At 44.2% G+C, this 26923-nt stretch overlaps 1 protein-coding gene across 1 annotated transcript in view; it reads left to right on the top strand.

Annotated features, from left to right (window-relative positions):
• The window catches only part of LOC143808691 (cytochrome P450 2K1-like), a 1051026-nt gene that overhangs the window by 817048 nt on the left and 207055 nt on the right, over nt 1-26923 (top strand). The window contains exon 6 of the mRNA XM_077291609.1: nt 21492-21668. Within this exon, the coding sequence (XP_077147724.1) occupies nt 21492-21668 (177 nt within the window). The remainder of the gene's footprint in view (nt 1-21491; nt 21669-26923) is intronic.

The following is a 26923-nucleotide window of genomic DNA, read 5'->3' as shown; positions in this document are numbered from 1 at the left end:
TGGAACAGAAGGTAGAAGCTCAGCTTTATTCAGTTGAGGACAACACCTGGCAGGGGCAGACAGACACCTTTAGTAGGCCGGAACAGCCAATTTTATTAAAAAAAAAGCAGTTAATAAGAGGCAGAAGGTAGAAGCTCAGCTTTATTCAGTTGAGGACAACACCAGGCAGGGGCAGACAGACACCTTTAGTAGGCCGGAACAGCCAATGGCATTTTTAAAATTCGTAATTTGGAACAGAAGGTTGAAGCACAGCTTTATTCAGTTGAGGACAACACCAGGCAGGGGCAGACATTCACCTTTAGTAAGCCGGAACAGCCAATTGCATTTTTAAAAATGGTAATTTGGAACTGAAGGTTGAAGCTCAGCTTTATTCAGTTGAGGACAACACCAGGCAGGGGCAGACAGACACCTTTAGTAGGCCGGAACAGCCAATCTTTAAAAAAAACAGCAGTTAGTAAGAGGCAGAAGGTAGAAGCTCAGCTTTATTCAGTTGAGGACAACACCAGGCAGGGGCAGACCCCTTTAGTAGGCCGGAACAGCCAATTGCATTTTTAAAAATGGTAATTTGGAACTGAAGGTTGAAGCTCAGCTTTATTCAGTTGAGGACAACACCAGGCAGGGGCAGACAGACACCTTTAGTAGGCCGGAACAGCCAATTGCATTTTTAAAAATGGTAATTTGGAACTGAAGGTAGAAGCTCAGCTTTATTCAGTTGAGGACAACACCAGGCAGGGGCAGACAGACACCTTTAGTAGGCCGGAACAGCCAATGGCATTTTTAAAAATGGTAATTTGGAACAGAAGGTAGAAGCTCAGCTTTATTCAGTTGAGGACAACACCTGGCAGGGGCAGACAGACACCTTTAGTAGGCCGGAACAGCCAATTTTATAAAAAAAAAGCAGTTAATAAGAGGCAGAAGGTAGAAGCTCAGCTTTATTCAGTTGAGGACAACACCAGGCAGGGGCAGACAGACACCTTTAGTAGGCCGGAACAGCCAATGGCATTTTTAAAATTCGTAATTTGGAACAGAAGGTTGAAGCACAGCTTTATTCAGTTGAGGACAACACCAGGCAGGGGCAGACATTCACCTTTAGTAAGCCGGAACAGCCAATTGCATTTTTAAAAATGGTAATTTGGAACTGAAGGTTGAAGCTCAGCTTTATTCAGTTGAGGACAACACCAGGCAGGGGCAGACAGACACCTTTAGTAGGCCGGAACAGCCAATTTTTTAAAAAAACAGCAGTTAGTAAGAGGCAGAAGGTAGAAGCTCAGCTTTATTCAGTTGAGGACAACACCAGGCAGGGGCAGACCCCTTTAGTAGGCCGGAACAGCCAATTGCATTTTTAAAAATGGTAATTTGGAACTGAAGGTTGAAGCTCAGCTTTATTCAGTTGAGGACAACACCAGGCAGGGGCAGACAGACACCTTTAGTAGGCCGGAACAGCCAATTGCATTTTTAAAAATGGTAATTTGGAACTGAAGGTAGAAGCTCAGCTTTATTCAGTTGAGGACAACACCAGGCAGGGGCAGACAGACACCTTTAGTAGGCCGGAACAGCCAATGGCATTTTTAAAAATGGTAATTTGGAACAGAAGGTAGAAGCTCAGCTTTATTCAGTTGAGGACAACACCTGGCAGGGGCAGACAGACACCTTTAGTAGGCCGGAACAGCCAATTTTATAAAAAAAAAGCAGTTAATAAGAGGCAGAAGGTAGAAGCTCAGCTTTATTCAGTTGAGGACAACACCTGGCAGGGGCAGACAGACACCTTTAGTAGGCCGGAACAGCCAATGGCATTTTTAAAAATGGTAATTTGGAACAGAAGGTAGAAGCTCAGCTTTATTCAGTTGAGGACAACACCTGGCAGGGGCAGACAGACACCTTTAGTAGGCCGGAACAGCCAATGGCATTTTTAAAAATGGTAATTTGGAACAGAAGGTAGAAGCTCAGCTTTATTCAGTTGAGGGCAACACCAGGCAGGGGCAGACAGACACCTTTAGTAGGCCGGAACAGCCAATGGCATTTTTAAAAATGGTAATTTGGAACAGAAGGTAGAAGCTCAGCTTTATTCAGTTGAGGACAACACCTGGCAGGGGCAGACAGACACCTTTAGTAGGCCGGAACAGCCAATTTTATAAAAAAAAAGCAGTTAATAAGAGGCAGAAGGTAGAAGCTCAGCTTTATTCAGTTGAGGACAACACCTGGCAGGGGCAGACAGACACCTTTAGTAGGCCGGAACAGCCAATGGCATTTTTAAAAATGGTAATTTGGAACAGAAGGTAGAAGCTCAGCTTTATTCAGTTGAGGACAACACCTGGCAGGGGCAGACAGACACCTTTAGTAGGCCGGAACAGCCAATGGCATTTTTAAAAATGGTAATTTGGAACAGAAGGTAGAAGCTCAGCTTTATTCAGTTGAGGACAACACCTGGCAGGGGCAGACAGACACCTTTAGTAGGCCGGAACAGCCAATTTTATAAAAAAAAAGCAGTTAATAAGAGGCAGAAGGTAGAAGCTCAGCTTTATTCAGTTGAGGACAACACCAGGCAGGGGCAGACAGACACCTTTAGTAGGCCGGAACAGCCAATGGCATTTTTAAAAATGGTAATTTGGAACAGAAGGTAGAAGCTCAGCTTTATTCAGTTGAGGACAACACCTGGCAGGGGCAGACAGACACCTTTAGTAGGCCGGAACAGCCAATTTTATAAAAAAAAAGCAGTTAATAAGAGGCAGAAGGTAGAAGCTCAGCTTTATTCAGTTGAGGACAACACCAGGCAGGGGCAGACAGACACCTTTAGTAGGCCGGAACAGCCAATGGCATTTTTAAAAATGGTAATTTGGAACAGAAGGTAGAAGCTCAGCTTTATTCAGTTGAGGACAACACCAGGCAGGGGCAGACATTCACCTTTAGTAAGCCGGAACAGCCAATTGCATTTTTAAAAATGGTAATTTGGAACTGAAGGTTGAAGCTCAGCTTTATTCAGTTGAGGACAACACCTGGCAGGGGCAGACAGACACCTTTAGTAGGCCGGAACAGCCAATGGCATTTTTAAAAATGGTAATTTGGAACTGAAGGTTGAAGCTCAGCTTTATTCAGTTGAGGACAACACCAGGCAGGGGCAGACAGACAACTTTAGTAGGCCGGAACAGCCAATTTTTTAAAAAAACAGCAGTTAGTAAGAGGCAGAAGGTAGAAGCTCAGCTTTATTCAGTTGAGGACAACACCAGGCAGGGGCAGACCCCTTTAGTAGGCCGGAACAGCCAATTGCATTTTTAAAAATGGTAATTTGGAACTGAAGGTTGAAGCTCAGCTTTATTCAGTTGAGGACAACACCAGGCAGGGGCAGACAGACACCTTTAGTAGGCCGGAACAGCCAAACAGCCAATTTTTTAAAAAAACAGCAGTTAGTAAGAGGCAGAAGGTAGAAGCTCAGCTTTATTCAGTTGAGGACAACACCAGGCAGGGGCAGACCCCTTTAGTAGGCCGGAACAGCCAATTGCATTTTTAAAAATGGTAATTTGGAACTGAAGGTTGAAGCTCAGCTTTATTCAGTTGAGGACAACACCAGGCAGGGGCAGACAGACACCTTTAGTAGGCCGGAACAGCCAATTTTTTAAAAAAACAGCAGTTAGTAAGAGGCAGAAGGTAGAAGCTCAGCTTTATTCAGTTGAGGACAACACCAGGCAGGGGCAGACCCCTTTAGTAGGCCGGAACAGCCAATTGCATTTTTAAAAATGGTAATTTGGAACTGAAGGTTGAAGCTCAGCTTTATTCAGTTGAGGACAACACTAGGCAGGGGCAGACAGACACCTTTAGTAGGCCGGAACAGCCAATGGCATTTTTAAAAATGGTAATTTGGAACAAAAGGTTGAAGCACAGCTTTATTCAGTTGCAGCTTCTTGGCAATAATATAAAGAAGACGCAACAGGACAACACTCGGTGGATGCCATATCTGTGTTTTCAATGGAAAAAAACCTTTCAGTTAACTACTTGCAGGAGAAAGTTTTTGTAGCTGGTGGCCAATTTTTGTACTGTACCAGTTTTTTGTTGTATGTGTTTTTGTTTTTAATGTTAAAATGTCTGCATTTGATATCTCTCCAGTATTTTCTTTTTTATAAGCAAAATACTGCAGTTTTACATCGGTTACATGGATACACAGGCAGCTTGGTGGTGAGTGGAGGAGTATTTAAAGTAGGGACCGCAGACAGGCTATCAAAGGCCTAAAATAACAAACAATAGGCTCATGGCAGTTTTACAGCGGTTACATGGATACACGGGCAGCTTGGTGGTGAGTGGAGGAGTATTTAAAGTAGGGACCGCAGACAGGCTATCAAAGGCCTAAAATAACAAACAATCGGCTCATGGCAGTTTTACATCGGTTAAATGGATACACGGGCAGGCAGCTTGGTGGTCAGTGGAGGAGTATTTAAAGTAGGGACCGCAGACAGGCTATCAAAGGCCTAAAATAACAAACAATCGGCTCATGGCAGTTTTACATCGGTTAAATGGATACACGGGCAGGCAGCTTGGTGGTCAGTGGAGGAGTATTTAAAGTAGGGACCGCAGACAGGCTATCAAAGGCCTAAAATAACAAACAATAGGCTCATGGCAGTTTTACAGCAGTTACATGGATACACGGGCAGGCAGCTTGGTGGTGAGTGGAGGAGTATTTAAAGTAGGGACCGCAGACAGGCTATCAAAGGCCTAAAATAACAAACAATAGGCTCATGGCAGTTTTACAGCGGTTACATGGATACACGGGCAGGCAGCTTGGTGGTGAGTGGAGGAGTATTTAAAGTAGGGACCGCAGACAGGCTATCAAAGGCCTAAAATAACAAACAATAGGCTCATGGCAGTTTTACAGCGGTTACATGGATACACGGGCAGGCAGCTTGGTGGTGAGTGGAGGAGTATTTAAAGTAGGGACCGCAGACAGGCTATCAAAGGCCTAAAATAACAAACAATAGGCTCATGGCAGTTTTACAGCGGTTACATGGATACACGGGCAGGCAGCTTGGTGGTGAGTGGAGGAGTATTTAAAGTAGGGACCGCAGACAGGCTATCAAAGGCCTAAAATAACAAACAATCGGCTCATGGCAGTTTTACATCGGTTACATGGATACACGGGCAGGCAGCTTGGTGGTGAGTGGAGGAGTATTTAAAGTAGGGACCGCAGACAGGCTATCAAAGGCCTAAAATAACAAACAATAGGCTCATGGCAGTTTTACAGCGGTTACATGGATACACGGGCAGGCAGCTTGGTGGTGAGTGGAGGAGTATTTAAAGTAGGGACCGCAGACAGGCTATCAAAGGCCTAAAATAACAAACAATCGGCTCATGGCAGTTTTACATCGGTTACATGGATACACGGGCAGGCAGCTTGGTGGTGAGTGGAGGAGTATTTAAAGTAGGGACCGCAGACAGGCTATCAAAGGCCTAAAATAACAAACAATCGGCTCATGGCAGTTTTACATCGGTTACATGGATACACGGGCAGGCAGCTTGGTGGTGAGTGGAGGAGTATTTAAAGTAGGGACCGCAGACAGGCTATCAAAGGCCTAAAATAACAAACAATAGGCTCATGGCAGTTTTACAGCGGTTACATGGATACACGGGCAGGCAGCTTGGTGGTGAGTGGAGGAGTATTTAAAGTAGGGACCGCAGACAGGCTATCAAAGGCCTAAAATAACAAACAATCGGCTCATGGCAGTTTTACATCGGTTACATGGATACACGGGCAGGCAGCTTGGTGGTGAGTGGAGGAGTATTTAAAGTAGGGACCGCAGACAGGCTATCAAAGGCCTAAAATAACAAACAATAGGCTCATGGCAGTTTTACAGCGGTTACATGGATACACGGGCAGGCAGCTTGGTGGTGAGTGGAGGAGTATTTAAAGTAGGGACCGCAGACAGGCTATCAAAGGCCTAAAATAACAAACAATAGGCTCATGGCAGTTTTACAGCGGTTACATGGATACACGGGCAGGCAGCTTGGTGGTCAGTGGAGGAGTATTTAAAGTAGGGACCGCAGACAGGCTATCAAAGGCCTAAAATAACAAACAATAGGCTCATGGCAGTTTTACAGTGGTTACATGGATACACGGGCAGGCAGCTTGGTGGTCAGTGGAGGAGTATTTAAAGTAGGGACCGCAGACAGGCTATCAAAGGCCTAAAATAACAAACAATAGGCTCATGGCAGCTTTACAGCGGTTACATGGATACACAGGCAGCTTGGTGGTGAGTGGAGGAGTAGTGCAAGGAGTGTCTGTCCCAGTACTCCCAAAATATAAATAGATGTTAATGTCTCGCAAAACAACCAAAACAAAAAAAAAGGTGGCATACTTAGGTACAGGGGTGGGCTCATCTACTGAGTTTCTGACATAGTAATTTGGCAGTAACTATTTAATGGTGCCAATATAGGACACAGACACAGACTACTTTAAGTTGCATCATAGATGTCTACAAATTTGTATTGTCAGTGCCAGACATTGAATGATGTCAGCGAATAGACTAAAGATTGGTGGAGCTGTGCGACATAATTTTGCATGTGGTAGAGCACATTTTGAGCTGGGGTAGGGGGGAACTCTCTTGAGGCCGGCGGGACCGCCCCAGGGCCCCTCATGTTACAACGGTGTGTCTGACGTTGGGTGCGCACCACCACCGCCAGAGACACTACATTGTACTATGAGGGACCCAGTAGCAATGCCGTCAACCAAAAGCGAGCACACCCACCTCTTCAGACAAACAGCAGTCTCACGGGTGCTTGCGCCAAGTCGCGATACCACGGCCCCGTGTGGGGAGTTTTGCCATTTAGGGAGGTGTAAACATGTCGTATGCTGTACAATCAGCTGCAGCAAATTATACATTAGAAAAGTAATTCACAGGCAAGAGCTTTTCATAGGAAAGCTAGGTGTCGGCCGGGCAAGGTGGGGCAAAAGATTTCGAAATCCAGTTGTGGTTCATTTTAATGAATATTAGATCGTCAACATTTTGGGTAGCCAGACGAGTCCTTTTTTCGGTTAATATTGAACCTGCAGCACTGAATACTCTTTCTGATAGGACACTTGCTGCCGGGCAAGCAAGCTCCTGCAATGCATATTCTGCCAATTCTGGCCAGGTGTCTAATTTGGAGGCCCAGTAATCAAATGGGAATGACGGTTGAGGGAGAACATCGATAAGGGATGAAAAATAGTTAGTAACCATACTGGACAAATGTTGTCTCCTGTCACTTTCAATTGATGCAGCAGTACCTGTCCTGTCTGCGGTCATAGCAAAATCACTCCACAACCTGGTCAGAAAACCCCTCTGTCCAACGCCACTTCTGATGTGTGCACCCCTAACACTCCTAGTCTGCTGCCCCCTGGAGCTCGTGTGAGAACGATCACGTGCGCTGTGTGCTGGGAATGCCTGAAGCAAACGGTCAACAAGAGTTGATTGTTTGGTTGCTAATATTAGTTCCAAGTTCTCATGTGGCATAATATTTTGCAATTTGCCTTTATAGCGTGGATCAAGGAGGCAGGCCAACCAGTAATCGTCATCGTTCATCATTTTCGTAATGCGTGTGTCCCTTTTTAGGATACGTAAGGCATAATCCGCCATGTGGGCCAAAGTTCCAGTTGTCAAATCTCCGGTTGTGATTGGTTGAGGGGCAGTTGCAGGCAAATCTACGTCACTTGTGTCCCTCAAAAAACCAGAACCCGGCCGTGACACGCAACCAATTTCCTGTGCCCCCGGGAAAGGTTCGGCATTAAAAATATACTCATCCCCATCATCCTCCTCGTCCTCCACCTCCTCTTCGCCCGCTACCTCGTCCTGTACACTGCCCTGACCAGACAATGGCTGACTGTCATCAAGGCTTTCCTCTTCCTCTGGTGCAGACGCCTGCTCCTTTATGTGCGTCAAACTTTGCATCAGCAGACGCATTAGGGGGATGCTCATGCTTATTACGGCGTTGTCTGCACTAACCAGCCGTGTGCATTCCTCAAAACACTGAAGGACTTGACACATGTCTTGTATCTTCGACCACTGCACACCTGACAACTCCATGTCTGCCATCCTACTGCCTGCCCGTGTATCCTCCCACAAATAAATAACAGCACGCCTCTGTTCGCACAGTCTCTGAAGCATGTGCAGTGTTGAGTTCCACGTTGTTGCAATGTCTATGATTAGGCGATGCTGGGGAAGGTTCAAAGACCGCTGATAGGTCTGCATACGGCTGGCGTGTACAGGCGAACGTCGGATATGTGAGCAAAGTGCACGCACTTTGAGGAGCAGGTCGGAGAACCCAGGATAAGTTTTCAATAAGCACTGCACCACCAGGTTTAAGGTGTGAGCCAGGCAAGGAATGTGTTTCAGTTGGGAAAGGGAGATGGCAGCCATGAAATTCCTTCCGTTATCACTCACTACCTTGCCTGCCTCAAGATCTACTGTGCCCAGCCACGACTGCGTTTCTTGTTGCAAGAACTCGGACAGAACTTCCGCGGTGTGTCTGTTGTCGCCCAAACACTTCATAGCCAATACAGCCTGCTGACGCTTGGCAGTAGCTGGCCCATAATGGGACAACTGGTGTGCAACAGTGTCATCTGCCGATGGAGTGGTTGGCAGACTGCGTTCTGTGGAAGAGCTGTAGCTTCTGCAGGAGGACGAGGAGGAGGAGGAGGAGGGGGTGCGAACGCCTACAGCCAACTGTTTCCTAGACCGTGGGCTAGGCACAACTGTCCCTAAATTGATGTCGCCTGTGGACCCTGCATCCACCACATTCACCCAGTGTGCCGTGATGGACACATAACGTCCCTGGCCATGCCTACTGGTCCATGCATCTGTAGTCAGGTGCACCTTTGTACTCACAGATTGCCTGAGTGCATGGACGATGCGCTGTTTAACATGCTGGTGCAGGGCTGGGATGGCTTTTCTGGAAAAAAAGTGTCGACTGGGTAGCTCGTATCGTGGTTCAGCGTACTCCATCAGGGCTTTGAAAGCTTCGCTTTCAACTAACTGGTAGGGCATCATCTCTAACGAGATTAGTCTAGCTATGTGGGCGTTAAAACCCTGTGTACGCGGATGCGAGGATAAGTACTTCCTTTTTCTAACCAGAGTCTCATGTAGGGTGAGCTGGACTGGAGAGCTGGAGATCGTGGAACTTTCGGGTGTGCCGGTGTACATGGCAGACTGAGAGACGGTTGGAGACGGTATTGTTTCCGCCGGTGCTCTAGATGCAATATTTCCTCCTACAAAACTGGTGGTTCCCTGACCCTGACTGCTTTTGGCTGGCAAAGAAACCTGCACAGATACTGCCGGTGGTGCGGAAAATGGTGGCCTTACAGTGACGGAAGGGATGTTGCGTTGCTGACTAGCTTCATTGGCCGAGGGTGCTACAACCTTAAGGGATGTTTGGTAGTTAGTCCAGGCTTGAAAATGCATGGTGGTTAAGTGTCTATGCATGCAACTAGTATTTAGACTTTTCAGATTCTGACCTCTGCTTAAGCTAGTTGAACATTTTTGACAGATGACTTTGCGCTGATCAGTTGGATGTTGTTTAAAAAACTGCCAGACTGCACTCTTCCTAGACTCGGATCCCTTTTCAGGGATTGCAGACTGAGCTTTAACCGGATGGCCACGCTGTCCTCCAACAGGTTTTGGCTTTGACACGCGTTTTGGGCCAGATACGGGCCCGGCAGATGGAACCTGTTGCGATGTTGATGCCTGCTGCGGCCCCTCCTCCACCTCCGCTTCTGAACTACTGCCGCCTGCACCCTGTTCCCCCAATGGCTGCCAATCGGGGTCAATAACTGGGTCATCTATTACCTCCTCTTCGAGCTCGTGTGCAACTTCGTCTGTGTCACTGTGTCGGTCGGTGGTATAGCGTTCGTGGCGGGGCAACATAGTCTCATCAGGGTCTGATTGTGGATCTGTACCCTGAGAGGGCAATGTGGTGGTCTGAGTCAAAGGAGCAGCATAGTACTCTGGCTGTGGCTGTGCATCAGTGCACTCCATGTCAGAATATACTTGTAATGGGCATGGCCTGTTAAATGTTTCACTTTCTAAGCCAGGGACGGTATGTGTAAAGAGCTCCATGGAGTGACCCGTTGTGTCGCCTGCTGCATCCTTCTCTCTTGTTGTAGTTTTTGCTGAGGAGGACAAGGAAGCGACTTGTCCCTGACCGTGAACATCCACAAGCGACGCGCTGCTTTTACATTTACCAGTTTCGGAAGAGGAGGCAAAAGAGCTAGAGGCTGAGTCTGCAATGTAAGCCAAAACTTGCTGTTGCTGCTCCGCCTTTAAAAGCGGTTTTCCTACTCCCAGAAAAGAGAGCGTTCGAGGCCTTGTGTAGCCTGACGACGAAACTGGCTCCACAGCTCCAGACTTAGGTGGAATATTTTTATCCCCACGACCACCTGATGCTCCACTACCACTACCATCATTACCAGCTGACAATGAACGCCCACGACGACCTCTTGCACCAGACTTCCTCATTGTTTTAAAATCTTAACCAAAGTAACTTTATTTGTTGCTGTCAAACAACTTACACGGTGAGCTATAACTTCAGTATGATTTCAATATCCCTTAACAGGTTGGTGAGACCACAAGGAAAATCAGGCACAATGTTACACACTCTGTTTTCTGTGGCACAAAATCACAGAGATGACACACACGCAGGACAGTCACTCAAGCACTAATGTCAATATTAATCTCCCACCTAATTTATGTATTTTTTTTTTTCAGGGAGACTTTAGAAACCAAATAATAAGAAAAAAATAAATAAATAAATAGGCTTTCTATAGCCCACTGAATGAGAGATATCACACACAGCAGTGGCACACAAGCCCTGACTGAGGCCAATATTTTTCTCCCACTGATTGATGTAGTGTTTTTGTGTTGAGGTAGATTTTAGAACACAAATCAAGGAAAAAAAAAAAAAAAGCTTTCTATGGCCCACTGAATGAGAGAGGTGGCACACCCAGGAGTCAAGACTGGCGCACAAGCTGAAAGGGCAATATTACTCTCCCACTGTTTTTTTTTTTTTTTTTTCAGGGAGACTTTAGAAACCAAATAATATTAAAAAAACCAAAAAAATAAATAGGCTTTCTATGGCCCACTGAATGAGAGAGAGAGGTGGCACACCCAGGAGTCAAGACTGGCACACAAGCTGAAAGGGCAATATTACTCTCCCACTGTTTTTTTATGTTTTTTTTGTTTTTTAAGGGAGACTTTAGAAACCCAATAATATTTAAAAAAAAAAAAAATAGGCTTTCTATGGCCCACTGAATGAGAGGGAGAGAGGTGGCACACCCAGGAGTCAAGACTGGCACACAAGCTGAAAGGGCAATATTACTCTCCCACTGGTTTTTTATGTATTTTTTTTTTTTCAGGGAGACTTTAGAAACCAAATAATAAGAAAAAAAATAAATAAATAAATAGGCTTTCTATAGCCCACTGAATGAGAGATAGCACACACAGCAGTGGCACACAAGCCCTGACTGAGGCCAATATTTTTCTCCCACTGATTGATGTAGTGTTTTTGTGTTGAGGTAGATTTTAGAACACAAATCAAGGAAAAAAAAAAAAATGCTTTCTATGGCCCACTGAATGAGAGAGGTGGCACACCCAGGAGTCAAGACTGGCGCACAAGCTGAAAGGGCAATATTACTCTCCCACTGTTTTTTTATTTATTTATTTTTTTTCAGGGAGACTTTAGAAACCAAATAATAAGAAAAAAAATAAATAAATAAATAGGCTTTCTATAGCCCACTGAATGAGAGATGGCACACACAGGAGTGGCACACAAGCCCTGACTGAGGCCAATATTTTTCTACCACTGATTGATGTAGTGTTTTTGTGTTGAGGTAGAATTTAGAACACAAATCACGGAAAAAATAAATAGGCTTTCTATGGCCCACTCAGTGAGAGATGGCACACACAGGGATGGCACTGTAGCAGAAATGCCAATCTCAATCTCCCACAAAAAAAAAAAAAAAACAGGGACTGTCCTACAATTACTATCTCCCTGCAGTAATCTCAGCCAGGTATGGCAGGCAGCAATAGGAGTGGACTGATGCACAAATTAAATAAAAAGTGTGGACAAACAAAAAAGATAGCTGTGCAGAAAGGAACAAGAGGATATGTGCTTTGAAAAAAGCAGTTGGTTTCCACAGTGGCGTACACACAGCAATACAGCTATCACGGAGCCTTCTAGGGCAGCCCAATGAGCTACAGCGCTGAGGAAAAAAAATAAAAAATAGCTTCCACTGTCCCTGCACACCGAAGGTGGTGTTGGACAGTGGAAATCGCTACAGCACAAGCGGTTTGGTGGTTAGTGGACCCTGCCTAACGCTATCCCTGCTTCTGACGAAGCGGCAGCAACCTCTCCCTAAGCTCAGATCAGCAGCAGTAAGATGGCGGTCGGCGGGAACGCCCCTTTATAGCCCCTGTGACGCCGCAGACAGCAAGCCAATCACTGCAATGCCCTTCTCTAAGATGGTGGGGACCAGGATCTATGTCATCACGCTGCCCACACTCTGCGTTCACCTTCATTGGCTGAGAAATGGCGCTTTTCGCGTCATTGAAACGCGACTTTGGCGCGAAAGTCGCGTACCGCATGGCCGACAAGCACAGGGGTCGGATCGGGTTTCATGAGACGCCGACTTAGCCAAAAGTCGGCGACTTTTGAAAATGATCGACCCGTTTCGCTCAACCCTACTAATTAGCACATAAGCTGAACGTTCATGTGGATGTTTTCATGGTGGAATATACGTCCTTTTTCTTTTTTTGGATCTGATTAGGCTCTCATCCAGTTAACTTAGTGATACTTTTGTGAGTTTCCTCCACCCCCTCTCATTATTACACTGTTACATATGTAAATATATGTTCATCTATATAGTGTTTTGTACCCATTTGAATAGATTGAGGCATCCGTGTATCCCTGTTGCTAGTATGCTATTTTGATGCGTATTTCTGATATTTATTATGCCACCATTTATACCATATGTACACATGATTTGTTCTACTCTATGTATACTGTGAGGTAGAATGTTGACAATGAGTCTAATGTTTGTTTTCTCTATATTGTTTGCTATTGTCTGAAGGTCTGATTTATAGACCAAAACGTCATATTCGGATTGTTCTACCCTGAATAAATATACCATTGAAGTTCCAAAGAAAAGATATATATATATATATATATATATATATATATATATATATATATATATATATATATATACACTCACTGGCCACTTTATTAGGTACACCTGTCCAACTTCTTGTTAACACTTAATTTCTAATCAGCCAATCACATGGCGGCAACTCAGTGCATTTAGGCATGTAGACGTGGTCAAGACAATCTCCTGCAGTTCAAACCGAGCATCAGTATGGGGCAGAAAGGTGATTTGAGTGCCTTTGAACGTGGCATGGTTGTTGGTGCCAGAAGGGCTGGTCTGAGTATTTCAGAAACTGCTGATCTACTGGGATTTTCACGCACAACCATCTCTAGGGTTTACAGAGAATGGTCCGAAAAAGAAAAAAAATCCAGTGAGCGGCAGTTCTGTGGGCGGAAATGCCTTGTTGATGCCAGAGGTCAGAGGAGAATGGGCAGACTGGTTCGAGCTGATAGAAAGGCAACAGTGACTCAAATCGCCACCCGTTACAACCAAGGTAGGCCTAAGAGCATCTCTGAATGCACAGTGCGTCGAACTTTGAGGCAGATGGGCTACAGCAGCAGAAGACCACACCGGGTACCACTCCTTTCAGCTAAGAACAGGAAACTGAGGCTACAATTTGTACAAGCTCATCGAAATTGGACAGTAGAAGATTGGAAAAACGTTGCTTGGTCTGATAAGTCTCGATTTCTGCTGCGACATTGGGATGGTAAGGTCAGAATTTGGCGTAAACAACATGAAAGCATGGATCCATCCTGCCTTGTATGGAGCATCTTTGGGATGTGCAGCCAACAAATCTGCGGCAACTGTGTGATGCCATCATGTCAATATGGACCAAAATCTCTGAGGAATGCTTCCAGCACCTTGTTGAATCTATGCCACGAAGAATTGAGGCAGTTCTGAAGGCAAAAGGGGGTCCAACCCGTTACTAGCATGGTGTACCTAATAAAGTGGCCGGTGAGTGTATATATATATATATATATATATATATATATATATCATTTTTTTACTTTTTTTTTTACTTAATGGTAAAGAAGCTTGCTGTTCCCGGAATGCTGTATCCAAGAATATTAATGGAAAGTTGAGTGGAAGGAAATACTGTGGTAAAAAAAGGTGCACAAGCAACCAGGATAACCACAGCCTTAAATAGATTCTTAAGAAAAGACCATTCAAAAATTTGCAGGAGATTCACAAGGAGTGGACTGATGCTGGAGTCATTGCTTCAAGAGCTACCACGCACAGAGGTATCCAGGACCTGGGAACAAATGTCACATTCCTTGGGTCAAGCCACACATGACCAACATATAACGCCAGAAGTGTCTTACCTGGGCCAAGGAGAAAAAGAACTGGACTGTTAGGGTATGTGCACACGTTCAGGATTTCTTGCAGAAATTTCCTGAAGAAAACCGGAAATTTTCTGCAAGAAATCCGCATTTTTTTTTTTGCGTTTTTTTTCCGTTTTTTTTGCGTTTTTTTAACATTCTGCAAGCGTAATTAGCTTGCAGAATGCTAAAGTTTTCCAAGCGATCTGTAGCATCGCTTGGAAAACTGACTGACAAGTTGGTCACACTTGTCAAACATAGCGTTTGACAAGTGTGACCAACTTGTTACTATAGATGCTGCTTTTGCAGCATCTATAGTAAAAGATAGAACGTTTAAAAATAATAAAAAAAATAAAAAAAATGCTTATACTCACCCGCAGACATCAGATCTCCTCACCGGCGTCCATTCCTATAGCTGATGTGTGCGCGCAGGGCCTTCCATGACGTCACGGTCACGTGAGCGGTCTCGACCAATCACAGGACAGTGACGTCATTCGGCAAGGTCCTTCTCCGCACACCAGCTACAGGAACCAGCCAGCGTGCAGCACAGAGGCGGGAACACTGCGCTGGACATCGAGGGTGAGTATAGGACTGTTTTTTATTTTATTTCTTATTTTTTGACCACTTATATGGTGCCCAGTGCGTGGAGGAGAGTTTCCTCTCCTCCACCCTGGGTACCAACCGCACATAATCTGCTTACTTCCCGCATGGTGTGCACAGCCCCGTGCGGGAAGTAAGCAGATCAATGGACCCCTAGGTGTGCGGAATCCCCGCAATTCCGCATTTTTAATGAACATGTTGCTTTTTTTTCCGCTATGCGATTTTTTCGCGGAAAAAATCGCAACATTTGCACAAAAAATGCGGAATACCTTGTAAATAATAGGAGGCATATGTTAGCGTTTTTTTCGCGTTTTTATCACGTTTTTATAGCGAAAAAACGCGAAAAAAACGCTAAAAATCCTGAACGTGTGCACATGGCCTTAGTCAGTGGTACAAGGTTTTGTTTACAGACTAAAGTAAATTTAGCATTTCATTTGGAATTCAAGGTCCCAGTGTCTGGAGGAAGAGTGGAAAGGCACACAATCCAAGCTGCTTGAGGTCTTGTGTAAAGTTTCCACAATCAGTGACGGTTTAGGGAGCCATGTCATTTGCTGGTGTAGGGACACTGTGTTTTATGAAGAACAAAGTCAGAGCAGCTGTCTATCAAGAAATTTTAGAGCACATCATGTTTCCCTCTGCAGACAAGATTTTTGGAGATGGAAATTTCATTCTACAGCAGGCTTGGCATCTGTCCATACTTCCAAAAGTACCAATACCTGGTTTAAAAACAACAGTATCACTGTGCTTGATTGATCATCAACTTGCCTTACCTGAACCCCATAGAGAATTTGTCAAGAGGAATATGAGATACACCAGACCCAACAATGCACATTAGCTGAAGGCTGCTCTCAAAGCATCCTGGGCTTCCATGACAACTCAGCAGTGCCACAGGTGGATTGCCTCCATGCCACACCGCATTGAAGCAGTAATTGCTGCCAAAGGAGCCCCAACCAAGTAGTGAGTGCATTTACTGAACATACATTTCCGTAGGCCAACATTTCAGATTTTAAAATTAGTTTTCAAGCTGGTGTTAAAAAGTATTCTAATATACCGAGATAATGACTTTTGGGTTTTCATTGGCTGTTAGCCATAATCATCAACATTAACAGAAATAAACACTTGAAATAGATCAATCTGTTTAGCTCAATAATACAGCTCTGGCAAAAATTAAGAGACCACTGCACAGTTTTCTAAAAATTACAATCTCTACATGTCTGGATGACCTGGATCCAGGATTCTGATACTGTCTCCCCTGCTGCCATTTCCCATGGTGGCCTACAATTCTCCCATTCCCCGAGACCCACAAACAGACCTGGTGGTGGAGTCGGCATACTCCTCTCGCCACAATGCACCTTCCAGGTCATCCCACCAACTCCATCACTTTCATTCCCTTCTTTTGGGGTCAACACCATCAGGCTCTTCCGTCCCCTCTACCTCAGAGTAGCAGTCATATATAGGCCCCCAAGCTCAGCCACCCACTTCCTGGACCATTTCTCTGCCTGGCTGCCGCACTTCATGTCCTCATAACTCCCAACCCTTATCCTGGGAGACTTCAACATCACCATAAACAGCCCCACTTCTACATCTGCATCCCAGCTTCTATCACTAACCACTTCGCTCGGCCTCTCACAGCTCTCAACCTCTGAGACACACAAGGACGGTAACACCCTTGACCTGGTCTTTGTCTGGCTGTGTTCAATCTCCTAACTAAATAACTCACAGCTTCCCCTCTCTGACCACAACATTCTCTCTTTCATGCTCACAAATCCTCGCTCATGCCAGCAACCTCCTACATACCATTCAGTCAGAAATCTATAAGCCATTAACCCTCTTACACTTTCAGACTCCTTACACTCATCACTGTCCCCAATCTCCTCTTGTTCCTGTCCTGATCTGGTGGTACATCACTACAATGACACTCTTAGAAGCACCCTAGACCAAGTAGCTCCCCTCACCCTCAGAACCTCCAAACACAGAGTAAAACAGCCCTGGCTCACATTGCAAACCCGATTTCTCCAGCGATGCTCTAGGAGTGCCGATCACTTATGGAGGAAAACTCACACACCAGAAGACTTCATACACTTCAAATTTATGTTAAAAACCTATAACTCTGCCCTTCACATCGCTAAACAGACCTACTTCACCACCCTGATCTCCTCACTATCCAACAACCCCAAGAAACTTTTTGACACCTTTCACTCCCTCCTCTGGCCAAAAGCTCAAGCCCCTATCACAGACATTTGTGCTAATGACCTGGCCTCCCACTTTATAGAGAAAATAGACAATATCCATCAGGAAATCTACTCCCAATCACCAAGTTCAGTGACTCCCATCCCTCCCTGCATCTCCCCTGGCTCACTCTCCGCATTTGATCCCATCACAGAAGAAGTCTCCATGCTCCTCTCTTCTTCTCATCCTACTACATGCACTACCGACTCCATTCCCTCTCATCTCCTCCAGTCTCTCTCTCCAGTCGTCACTACTCCCCTAACTACAATCTTTAATCTCTCACTCTCCTCAGGCATTTTCCTGTCCTCCTTCAAACACTCTGTCATTACTTCATTACTAAAGAAACCCGCCCTCGACCCATCCTGCAGCAATAACTACAGACCGGTCTCCAACCTCCCCTTCATCTCTAAACTCTTGGAGCGCCTAGTCTACTCCCGCCTTACCCGTTACCTCTCCATTCACTCCCTTCTAGACCCTTCACAGTCTGGCTTCCGCCCCGTACACTCGACAGAAACTGCACTCATCAAAGTGACCAACGACCTTCTGACACCAAAATGTAATGGTGACCACTCTCTGCTCATTCTTCTAGATCTTTCTGCAGCTTTTGACACTGTTGACAACCCTCTCTTACTCTCTAGGCTCCAGTCACTAGGCATTAAGGACACTGCTCTCTCCTGGTTCTCCTCCTATCTTTCTGACCGCTCCTTCAGTGTTCTGTTCTCTGGCTCTACTTTGTCTCCTCTTCCTCTCACTGTTGGGGCACCCCAGGGTTCAGTCCTTGGCCCCCTTCTCTTCTCCCTCTACATGGCCCCAATTGGTCAGCAGATTTGGCTTTCAGTACCATCTTTATGCCGATGACACACAACTATACACGTCATCCCCTGGCCTTACTGCTGTACTACAGAACACCACTGACTATCTGTCCGCAGTCTCCGACATCATGTCCGCTCACTATCTGAAACTCAACCTCTCCGAAACTGAACTTCTTCTGCTCCCACCATCTTCTAACCTCCCTAAACCTGACGTTTCCCTCTCCGTGGGTGGCACCATAATAACACCCCGGCAGCAGGTGTGCTGTCTGGGTGTTATGTTTAACTCTGATCTCTCCTTCACATGCCATATACAATCTCTTGCCCGCTCATGCCGCTTACACCTAAAGAACATCTCTAGAATCCGCCCTTTTCTCACTATAGAAACAACAAAAACTCCCACTGTCGCCCTGATCCACTCCCGCCTGGACTACTGCAATGCTCTATTAATTGGCCTCCCCCTCACTCGACTTTCCCCTCTCCAGTCTATCCTTAATGCAGCAGCTAGGGTCGTCCATCTAGCTAATCAGTATTCAGACGTGTCCGCTCTTTGCCAGTTGTTACACAGGCTGCCCATTCATTACAGGATACAATTCAAAATACTTGCTCTCACCCACAAAGCTCTTCACAGTGCGGCACCCCCTTACATCTCCTCCCTCATTTCTGTCTACCAGCCTAACCGACTACTGCGCTCTGCAAATAACTTTCGACTAACCTCTGCACTAATCCTTACCTCCCACTCCCGACTCCAAGACTTTTCCTGCGCTGCGCCAATCCTCTGGAATGCTCTACCCCAAGAAATTAGGACCATCCACAATTTGCATAGTTTTAGGTGCTCATTCAAAACACATTTGTTAAGAGTGGCCTATCATGTTCCCTAATCAGTTATTTTATGCTTGTGTGTAGCCCATTCACTACTTCCATCTATCCCCCACTCCCTGAAGATGGCTGGACCATCATTGTAAATACATCATTGTAAATACACACCTGTACTTTGTATCTCCCTCACCTCATTGTAGATTGTAAGCTCTCACGAGCAGGGTCGCCTTGTGTTGCTTTAATTATTGTATTGTTAACATTGTTACTTATGACTGTTGTGTTTGAAGCTGTTAAACTGTAAAGCGCTGCAGAATATGCTGGCGCTATATACATAAAGATTATTATTATTATTATTATTATGTCTGACAGCCATTCCATTCCAGTGTTAATTGAATTCCCACCAAAGTACACCTCATTATACTTAATGTGCTTCTGATTAGGTGATCACCACATCAAATCCCTGTCATGGGCAGCCCAATCTCTAGACCTGAACCCCATTGAAAATCTCTGGCATGTAATCAAGATGAAGATGGATAGACAACTTGTTTTCTTCGCATTATTTGAGGCCTCAATGCACTGTTTCTTTTTTATTATTTTGTTGATTTCTCATTTGCTGCAAATAAATCAAAAATTTTTAGTTTTAAATTTCGGAGAGATGTTGTCAGTAGTTTATAGAATAAAGCAACAATGTACATTTTACTCCAAAAATGTACCTATAAAGAATAAAATCAGAGAAACTGAAACTTTTGCACTGGTCTCTTAATTTTTTTGTAGAGCTGAATATGAATTTCACTTTTTGCATTGAAGAACTGAGATAAATTAACTTTTTGATGATATTCTAATTTTGTGAGAAGCACCTGTATTTTCTCCAAAAACACAGGATTGGGTATGCTGACACCTTCCTTCCCTGCCATGTCAATTTCATAGATTCACAGAATCTGGATAAATGCAGCTTTAATACCTTAACCCCATAATGTATTTTCATTTTTGAGTTTTCGTTTTTTGCTTCCCTTATTCCCAGAGCCATAACTTTTATATTTAATCATCAAAATGGCCATGTGAGGGATTGTTTTTTGTGGAACAAGTTGTAGTTTTGAAAGACACCATTAGTTTTACCAAGTCTTTTACTAAAAAATGGAAACAAATTCCAAGTGTGGTGCGGGGAAATTGCAAATAAAAATGCATTCCACACTTGTTTTTTTGTTTTGCTTTTTTACTAGGTTCACTACATGGTAAAACTGACCTTCCATTATGATTCTCAAGGTCATTATGAGTTCATAGACAACAAACATGTCTAAGTTATTTTCTATCTACTGTAAGTGGTGAAAAAAATCCAAACTTTGTTAAAAAAAAGTGCCATTTTCCATTACCCATAGCGTCTCCATTTTTTGTGATCTCGGACTGGGTGCAGGCTTATTTTTTGTGCGCTGAGCTGACATTTTTAATGATACCATGTCAGGGAAGATATGATCTTTTGATAGCCCGTTATTGCATTTTTATGCAATGTTGCTGTGACCAAAAAACATAATTCTGGCATTTTAACTTTTTTTCTCGCTGTGCCGTTTAGCGATCACGTTAATCCTGTTTTTACTGATAGATAAATGCGGTGGTACCAATTATGTGTATGTTTAAATTTTTCATTGTTTTATTTTGAATGAGGCGAAAGGGAGGTGAGTTATACTTTTATTTTTTTATTGTTTTAATATTTTTAAAAGCATATTTTTCACTTTTGGCAAGCTTCAATAGTCTCCATGGGAAACTAGAAGCTGCCATAACCCAATCGCCACTGCTATATACAGGCGATGATCAGGTTGCCTGATATGTAGATGAATTACTCACTTGCTATAATTGATGACCACTCAGCGGCGCTCAAAGAAAGCTGGCAGTGGCAACCATAGAGTTCTCCAGGAGTCATTTGGTTGTCATGCCAATCCATCAGTGACCCGCAATCACGTGACAGGGGTCACCGGTGGGCAGATTTCCTGCATGATTGCCAGAAGCGCATGTTAAATGTCGCTGTCAGCATTTTACAGCGGCATTTACCAGGTTAATATCAGTGGGTGGATCGCAATTCCAACCACGGCTGTTGTGGGCACATGTCAGCTTTTCAAAACAGCTGACATGTGCCAGGAAAGATGTGGGCTAACCGTCGGAGCCCACATCAAAGGGAGGGTGTCCAACTTTGGCATTCTATTATGCATGATGTCAGAAATGGGTTAAGATGTTGGACATCCTTAAAAATTGCCAAAAAACTATGGAAGTCCAAAACGCCCAATGCTTCTGTCACATGATATCAGTCATTGGGGAGAAGTTGATCAATTTGGATGATAACATGATATCAGGCTGCGCCGATGTAATGAAGAATCCTTAGGACCAAGATGAGTTGAAGGTTTTTATTTCCACAATGCGTTTCAGTGCTGGACTAGTGTCTTTTTCAAGTGAAAAAAAAACAATTGCAACTATCTTGTGTACAAGTGGATTTTTAGTATTTTGGATAACAGTTTTAGGAATATACCTGGTTAGAAATAGAAATACTAAGGTCATCTATTTCTTTCTGTGCAGCTTTATAACACATATCCATCTGTGATGCGCTGGTTTACAAATGTGTCAGAAAAGGCGCTCAGGAATGTAAATGAAATGCACGCATTCCTTCAAGAGACCTTCACCATCCACAGGAAACAACTGGATGTAAATGACCAGAGGAATCTTATCGACTCTTTTTTGGTGAAACAACAAGAGGTACTAAAAATAAGTATTGTTACATGTGTGGCAGAGGTGAGCTTGTCATCTGGCATAATTCATGTTGAAAACGCAATTTAGTTTTATTTTATGTAGGACTGCAGGAAAACTTTGTCTAGTTGTGGAGCTATATGGCTTGCTGGGATGTCATATTGTATTTTTGAAGTGTAAATTTTGTAGTATTATAAATGGCACATGGTAGCTGGGACTGTTACAGATTACAGGAAAAGGAAAAAGTAACGGTTGTAATAATTTTTACTTCATAAATCAATAGTACACATGATAATCTGTAATATATCTTCTATTACATACCTGTCCTGGATATGCCATGCTCCACTTCCTTCCTCTGAGTCTGCTGCTCTCTGTTGTGCTCCACAGTGGGTTTTGCAATTTGCCCATCGTGGATCAATGACGTCATCTACCTAAACCTATTTAAGGCTCAATAACACTCACACCCGGGTCTTGGGACTTAGATTCCTAGTCCTATGTTAGGTGTGATCAACCATCTGGCTGTTTGTGTTGAATTCATCCCTGCTGGAAACCACTCAATCCACTGTGCTGATCCTGAGATTCCTGGTGAGCCTTTAAAGTTCTTGCTGCCCACATGCCTTCTTGCTTGATGCATCAACACCAGGGTTCATGTTCATAACCCAAACCATAGGCTGGTCCCCACACAGTTTTTTTTTAAAATTATTTAAATAAATAATTTAAAAAACAACCAGCCTTGCTAAAGCAGATAGCTGGGGGATGGTTTTATCAGGCTGGTAAGGGCCATGGATATTGCCCCCCCCAGCCTAAATATAGCAGCATGATTGTTCACATTACAACAAATTTGTGTTAACATCATCAGCAGCAGCAGTAGCAGCCACAGAAGCGACACTAAAGATATCAAGGAGTGCAGTTATGTGACATTAATGCATCACACAAAAAAATGCAATATCAACTAGTCTGTACAGTCTGTGATTGGGGCGCAAAAGTCCTTGGAGATCCATGACTTGTTCATCTTATTGAAAGTCAATTGCGGTCAGGACACCACCAGCAGCACTGAAGACACGTTATGAGAGAACGCTGGCTGCCAGACACGATAAAACCTTCAAGGCATGTGAGGCAAGCTCATACCCCTCATCAATTTTGGAAGACCAATATGTGAAAGGGTCCAAACTATCCCTGATGGTATTGATATTTAGTTCTAGATACTCCTGCACCATCCTTTCCATTCGTTCACCACGTGTGAGACTTGGACTCTGTTGTGCTGGTGCACGAGTTTGTCTAAAAAAAAGTGTCAAAGGACTCTTAGAAATGGCTTCTTCCTCTTCCGCTGCTGCTGCTGCTAATGTTTTGGTGCTGACAAATCGACAGGCCGAAGGTTGTAAGTCTACAGGTGCAATGAGAACTGTGTGCTTCACTGCTGTGTTGGGGAAAAGCTCTCTTAACCCCTTAGTGACCGAGCCAAATTTTTGAAATCTGAGCAGTATCAATTTATGTGGTAATAACTCTGCAACGCTTCAACAAATCCCAGTAATTTTGAGATTCTTTTTTCATGACACATATATACTTTATGATAATCATAAACTTAGGTCAATATGTTTTGTGTTTATTTATTAAAAATATCAAAAATTTGAGAACATTTTTTAAAAATTAGCAATTTTCTAAATTTGAATGATTATCCCTTTAATTCAGATGGTCATACCACAGCAAATCATTAATAAATAACATTTCCCACATGTCGGCTTTACATCAGGACCATTTGTAAAATTTTATTTTATTTTGTTAGAATTTTAGGAGGTTTAAAAATGTAGCAGCAATTTTTCATTTTTTCAAGGAAATTTATTAAATGCATTTTTTTAGGGACTTATCCATGTTTGAAGTGACTTTAGGGGTCTCATATATTGGGAAACCCCCAAACATGATATCATTTTAAAAACAGTACCCCTGACATATTGAAAACGGCTGTCAGGTAGTTTATTAACCCTTCAGGTGCTTTACAGGAGTTAATGCAAAGTGGTATGACAGAATTGAAAATGTGTATTTTTACCACCTAATGCCTCTAACTTCTGAACAGATTACTATAGCAGTCAGACTCTAAGGCCGGGGACACACTTAACGTATAAAAAAAGGGTCCGTTTTTCACGGCCGAGAATCGCACAAATGTTTCAAAAACAGTGATCCGTGTGCAGTGCGAGGATGCGATTTCCTCGCATCAAATGATCCGTGTGACATCCGTGTGACATCCGTATGGCATCCGTATGCCGAGATTTTCTCGCAAGCTTGCAAAACCGACATCTAATGGATTTATGTGCTCAAATGTTCGGGAAAACATATATACAGTATATATATATATATATATATATATATATATATATATATATATATGTCATTGAGACACATATATATATATTCTGTATTTAGATTTCATTCAGCGCGATATCTGTGAAAAGCCGGTAATTCAATTGCCGGCTTCTCATTTCTCCTGCACAAACCCGACAGGATATGAGACATGGTTTACATACAGTAAACCATCTCATATCCCCTTTTTTTTTGCATATTCCACACTACTAATGTTAGTAGTGTGTATGTGCAAAATTTCAGCGCTGTAGCTGCTAAAATAAAGGGTTAAATGGCGGAAAAAATTGGCGTGGGCTCCCGCGCAATTTTCTCCGCCAGAGTGGTAAAGCCAGTGACTGACGGCAGATATTAATAGCCAGGAGAGGGTCAATGGTTATTGGCCCCCCCGTGGCTACAAACATCTGCCCCCAGCCACCCCAGAAAAGGCACATCTGGAAGATGTGCCTATTCTGGCACTTGGCCACTCTCTTCCCACTCCCTGTAGCGGTGGGATATGGGGTAATGAAGGGTTAATGCCACCTTGCTATTGTAAGGTGACATTAAGCCAGATTAATAATGGAGCGGCATCAATTATGACACCTATCCATTATTAATCCAATTGTCTGAAAGGGTTAAAAAACACACACACACATGATTAAAAATTATTTTAATGAAATAAACACAGCGGTTGTTTCAGTATTTTATTCCTCTCTCAATCCATCAGCAAATAACCCTCGCTTGGAAAAATAATAAACGCACAAGATACATACCCTCAGCTGAACCGTCACGTCCCACGAGGTAATCCATGATCTGAAGGGGTTAAAATATTTTACAAGCAGGAGCCCTGCAAATGCAGCTGTGCTCCGTGCCTGTAATCCCCGGCGAATGAATGAAATGTAGGTCATTGACCTACATTTCCTTCAGTCGCGGTGATGCGCCCCCTGGTGGATGTCCTCATATGACCTGGAGCGTGGGAAAAAGTTCCCAGGCTGCAGTTCATGAGAACATCCAGCAGGGGCGCATCACCGCGACTCAATGTAAGTACAGATCCAGCTTTCCTTTCAGCACCCGGGGATTACAGGCACGAGCGAGTGGTTTATCGCAGCTCGTGCCTGTAATATTAGTTAACCCCTTCAGATGGATTACCTCGTTGGACGTGATAGGACATCAGAAGGTATGTATCTTGTGCGTTTATTATTTTTCCAAGCGAGGGTGTTCCGGATGGATTGAGAGAGCAATAAATTATTAAAACAACCGCTGTGTTTATTTCATTAAAATACTTTTAAATCATGTGTGTGTGTGTGTGTGTGTGTTTTAACCCTTTCATACAATTGGATTAATAATGGATAGGTGACATAATTGACGCCTCTCCATTATTAATCTGGCTTAATGTCACCATACAATAGCAAGGTGGCATTAACCCTTCATTACCCCATATCCCACCGCTACAGGGAGTGGGAAGAGAGTGGCCAAGTGCCAGAATAGGCGCATCTTCCAGATGTGCCTTTTCTGGGGTGGCTGGGGGCAGATGTTTTTAGCCACGGGGGGGCCAATAACCATGGACCCTCTCCTGGCTATTAATATCTGCCGTCAGTCACTGGATTTACCATTCTGGCGGAGAAAATTGCGCGGGAGCCCACGCCAATTTTTTCCGCCATTTAACCCTTTATTTTAGCAGCTACAGCGCTGAAATTTTGCACATACACACTACTAACATTAGTAGTGTGGAATATGCAAAAAAAAGGGGGATATGAGATGGTTTACTATATGTAAACCATGTCTCATATCCTGTCGGGTTTGCGAAGGAGAAATGCAAAGCCGGCAATTGAATTACCGGCTTTTCAATAGAACACCGCTGCGTATTTCTCGCAATGCACACGCATGGTCCGTGTGTAATCCGATTTTTTCTCGCACCCATAGACTTGCATTGGCGAGTCTCGGCCGAGATACGCTGACAATCGCAGCCTGCTGCGAGTTCCCTCGGATCCGAAATACGGTGGAGAAAATATCGGATGATGGGAGCTGGACCATAGATTAACATTGGGCCGAGTGCTATGCGATTTTTTATCGCATAGCACTCGTTCGTATTACGGTCTAGTGTGACCCCGGCCTAAGGCAGGGGTGGGCAATTAATTTTGCCATGGGGCCGCATGAGAAATTGGGATGGTTTTAGAGGGCCGGACTAATATAATTAACTCATTTTTACCCAATACTATTGTACATTGTACATATGTCTGATTATTTTCTTGGTCAAAGCCGATTCAGGGAAAAAAAATAAAAAATTGGGTTCGGACAGATCTTCAGATCACATTCGGCCGTGCAGGTCAATGAGTCAGTGAAAAACATCAGACATGACATCTGAGTGTGGTCCCATTTCTATGAACTGACACAATGGAGAAGATGGAGACATTTCTGTCTCCATCTTCTCATTTGAGAGAATCGGAGCACACTATGATCACACTCTGATCAGGTTGTGATTTGCATAATTGACCCAATTTGACACTGCTTCACGCCATTTACCTGTGCACCAAATATGTACTTTTCCTGCAAAGCAATGAATCACATCTGACCCCCAAATCCTCGTGTAACCATTACTGCAGTGGTCTTCAATCACGTCTAATGCACTACTACTCCCAGCACACCCCACACATGCTGAGAGGAGTAGTTGTCACCACAGGACACTGCATTCTATTATTCCAAAAAGAATGGACTCCCGGGCTTGAGCCTACTAGGGGGGAGAAGCGTGCCCCAGCGGAGGAGGGGACCACAAACAACGGGATAGCAGCGCAGCGGGAGAAGAGGGCCTGCAGGCACCGGGCGCACAAGCAGCTCCGCACGTCCTGGTGCCACCATTGCAGGCGCCGACATCTGCTGCAGCGGGACCTGCACGTTATGTGGCCCCATGTGACATCGGCGCCCGGGGGAGGGGA

Source organism: Ranitomeya variabilis, chromosome 2 (assembly GCF_051348905.1).
Source record: "Ranitomeya variabilis isolate aRanVar5 chromosome 2, aRanVar5.hap1, whole genome shotgun sequence".
Lineage (NCBI taxonomy): Eukaryota > Metazoa > Chordata > Amphibia > Anura > Dendrobatidae > Ranitomeya > Ranitomeya variabilis.
The sequence above is the reverse complement of the archived record's forward strand: the minus strand, read 5'-3'. Positions and strand labels throughout refer to the sequence as shown.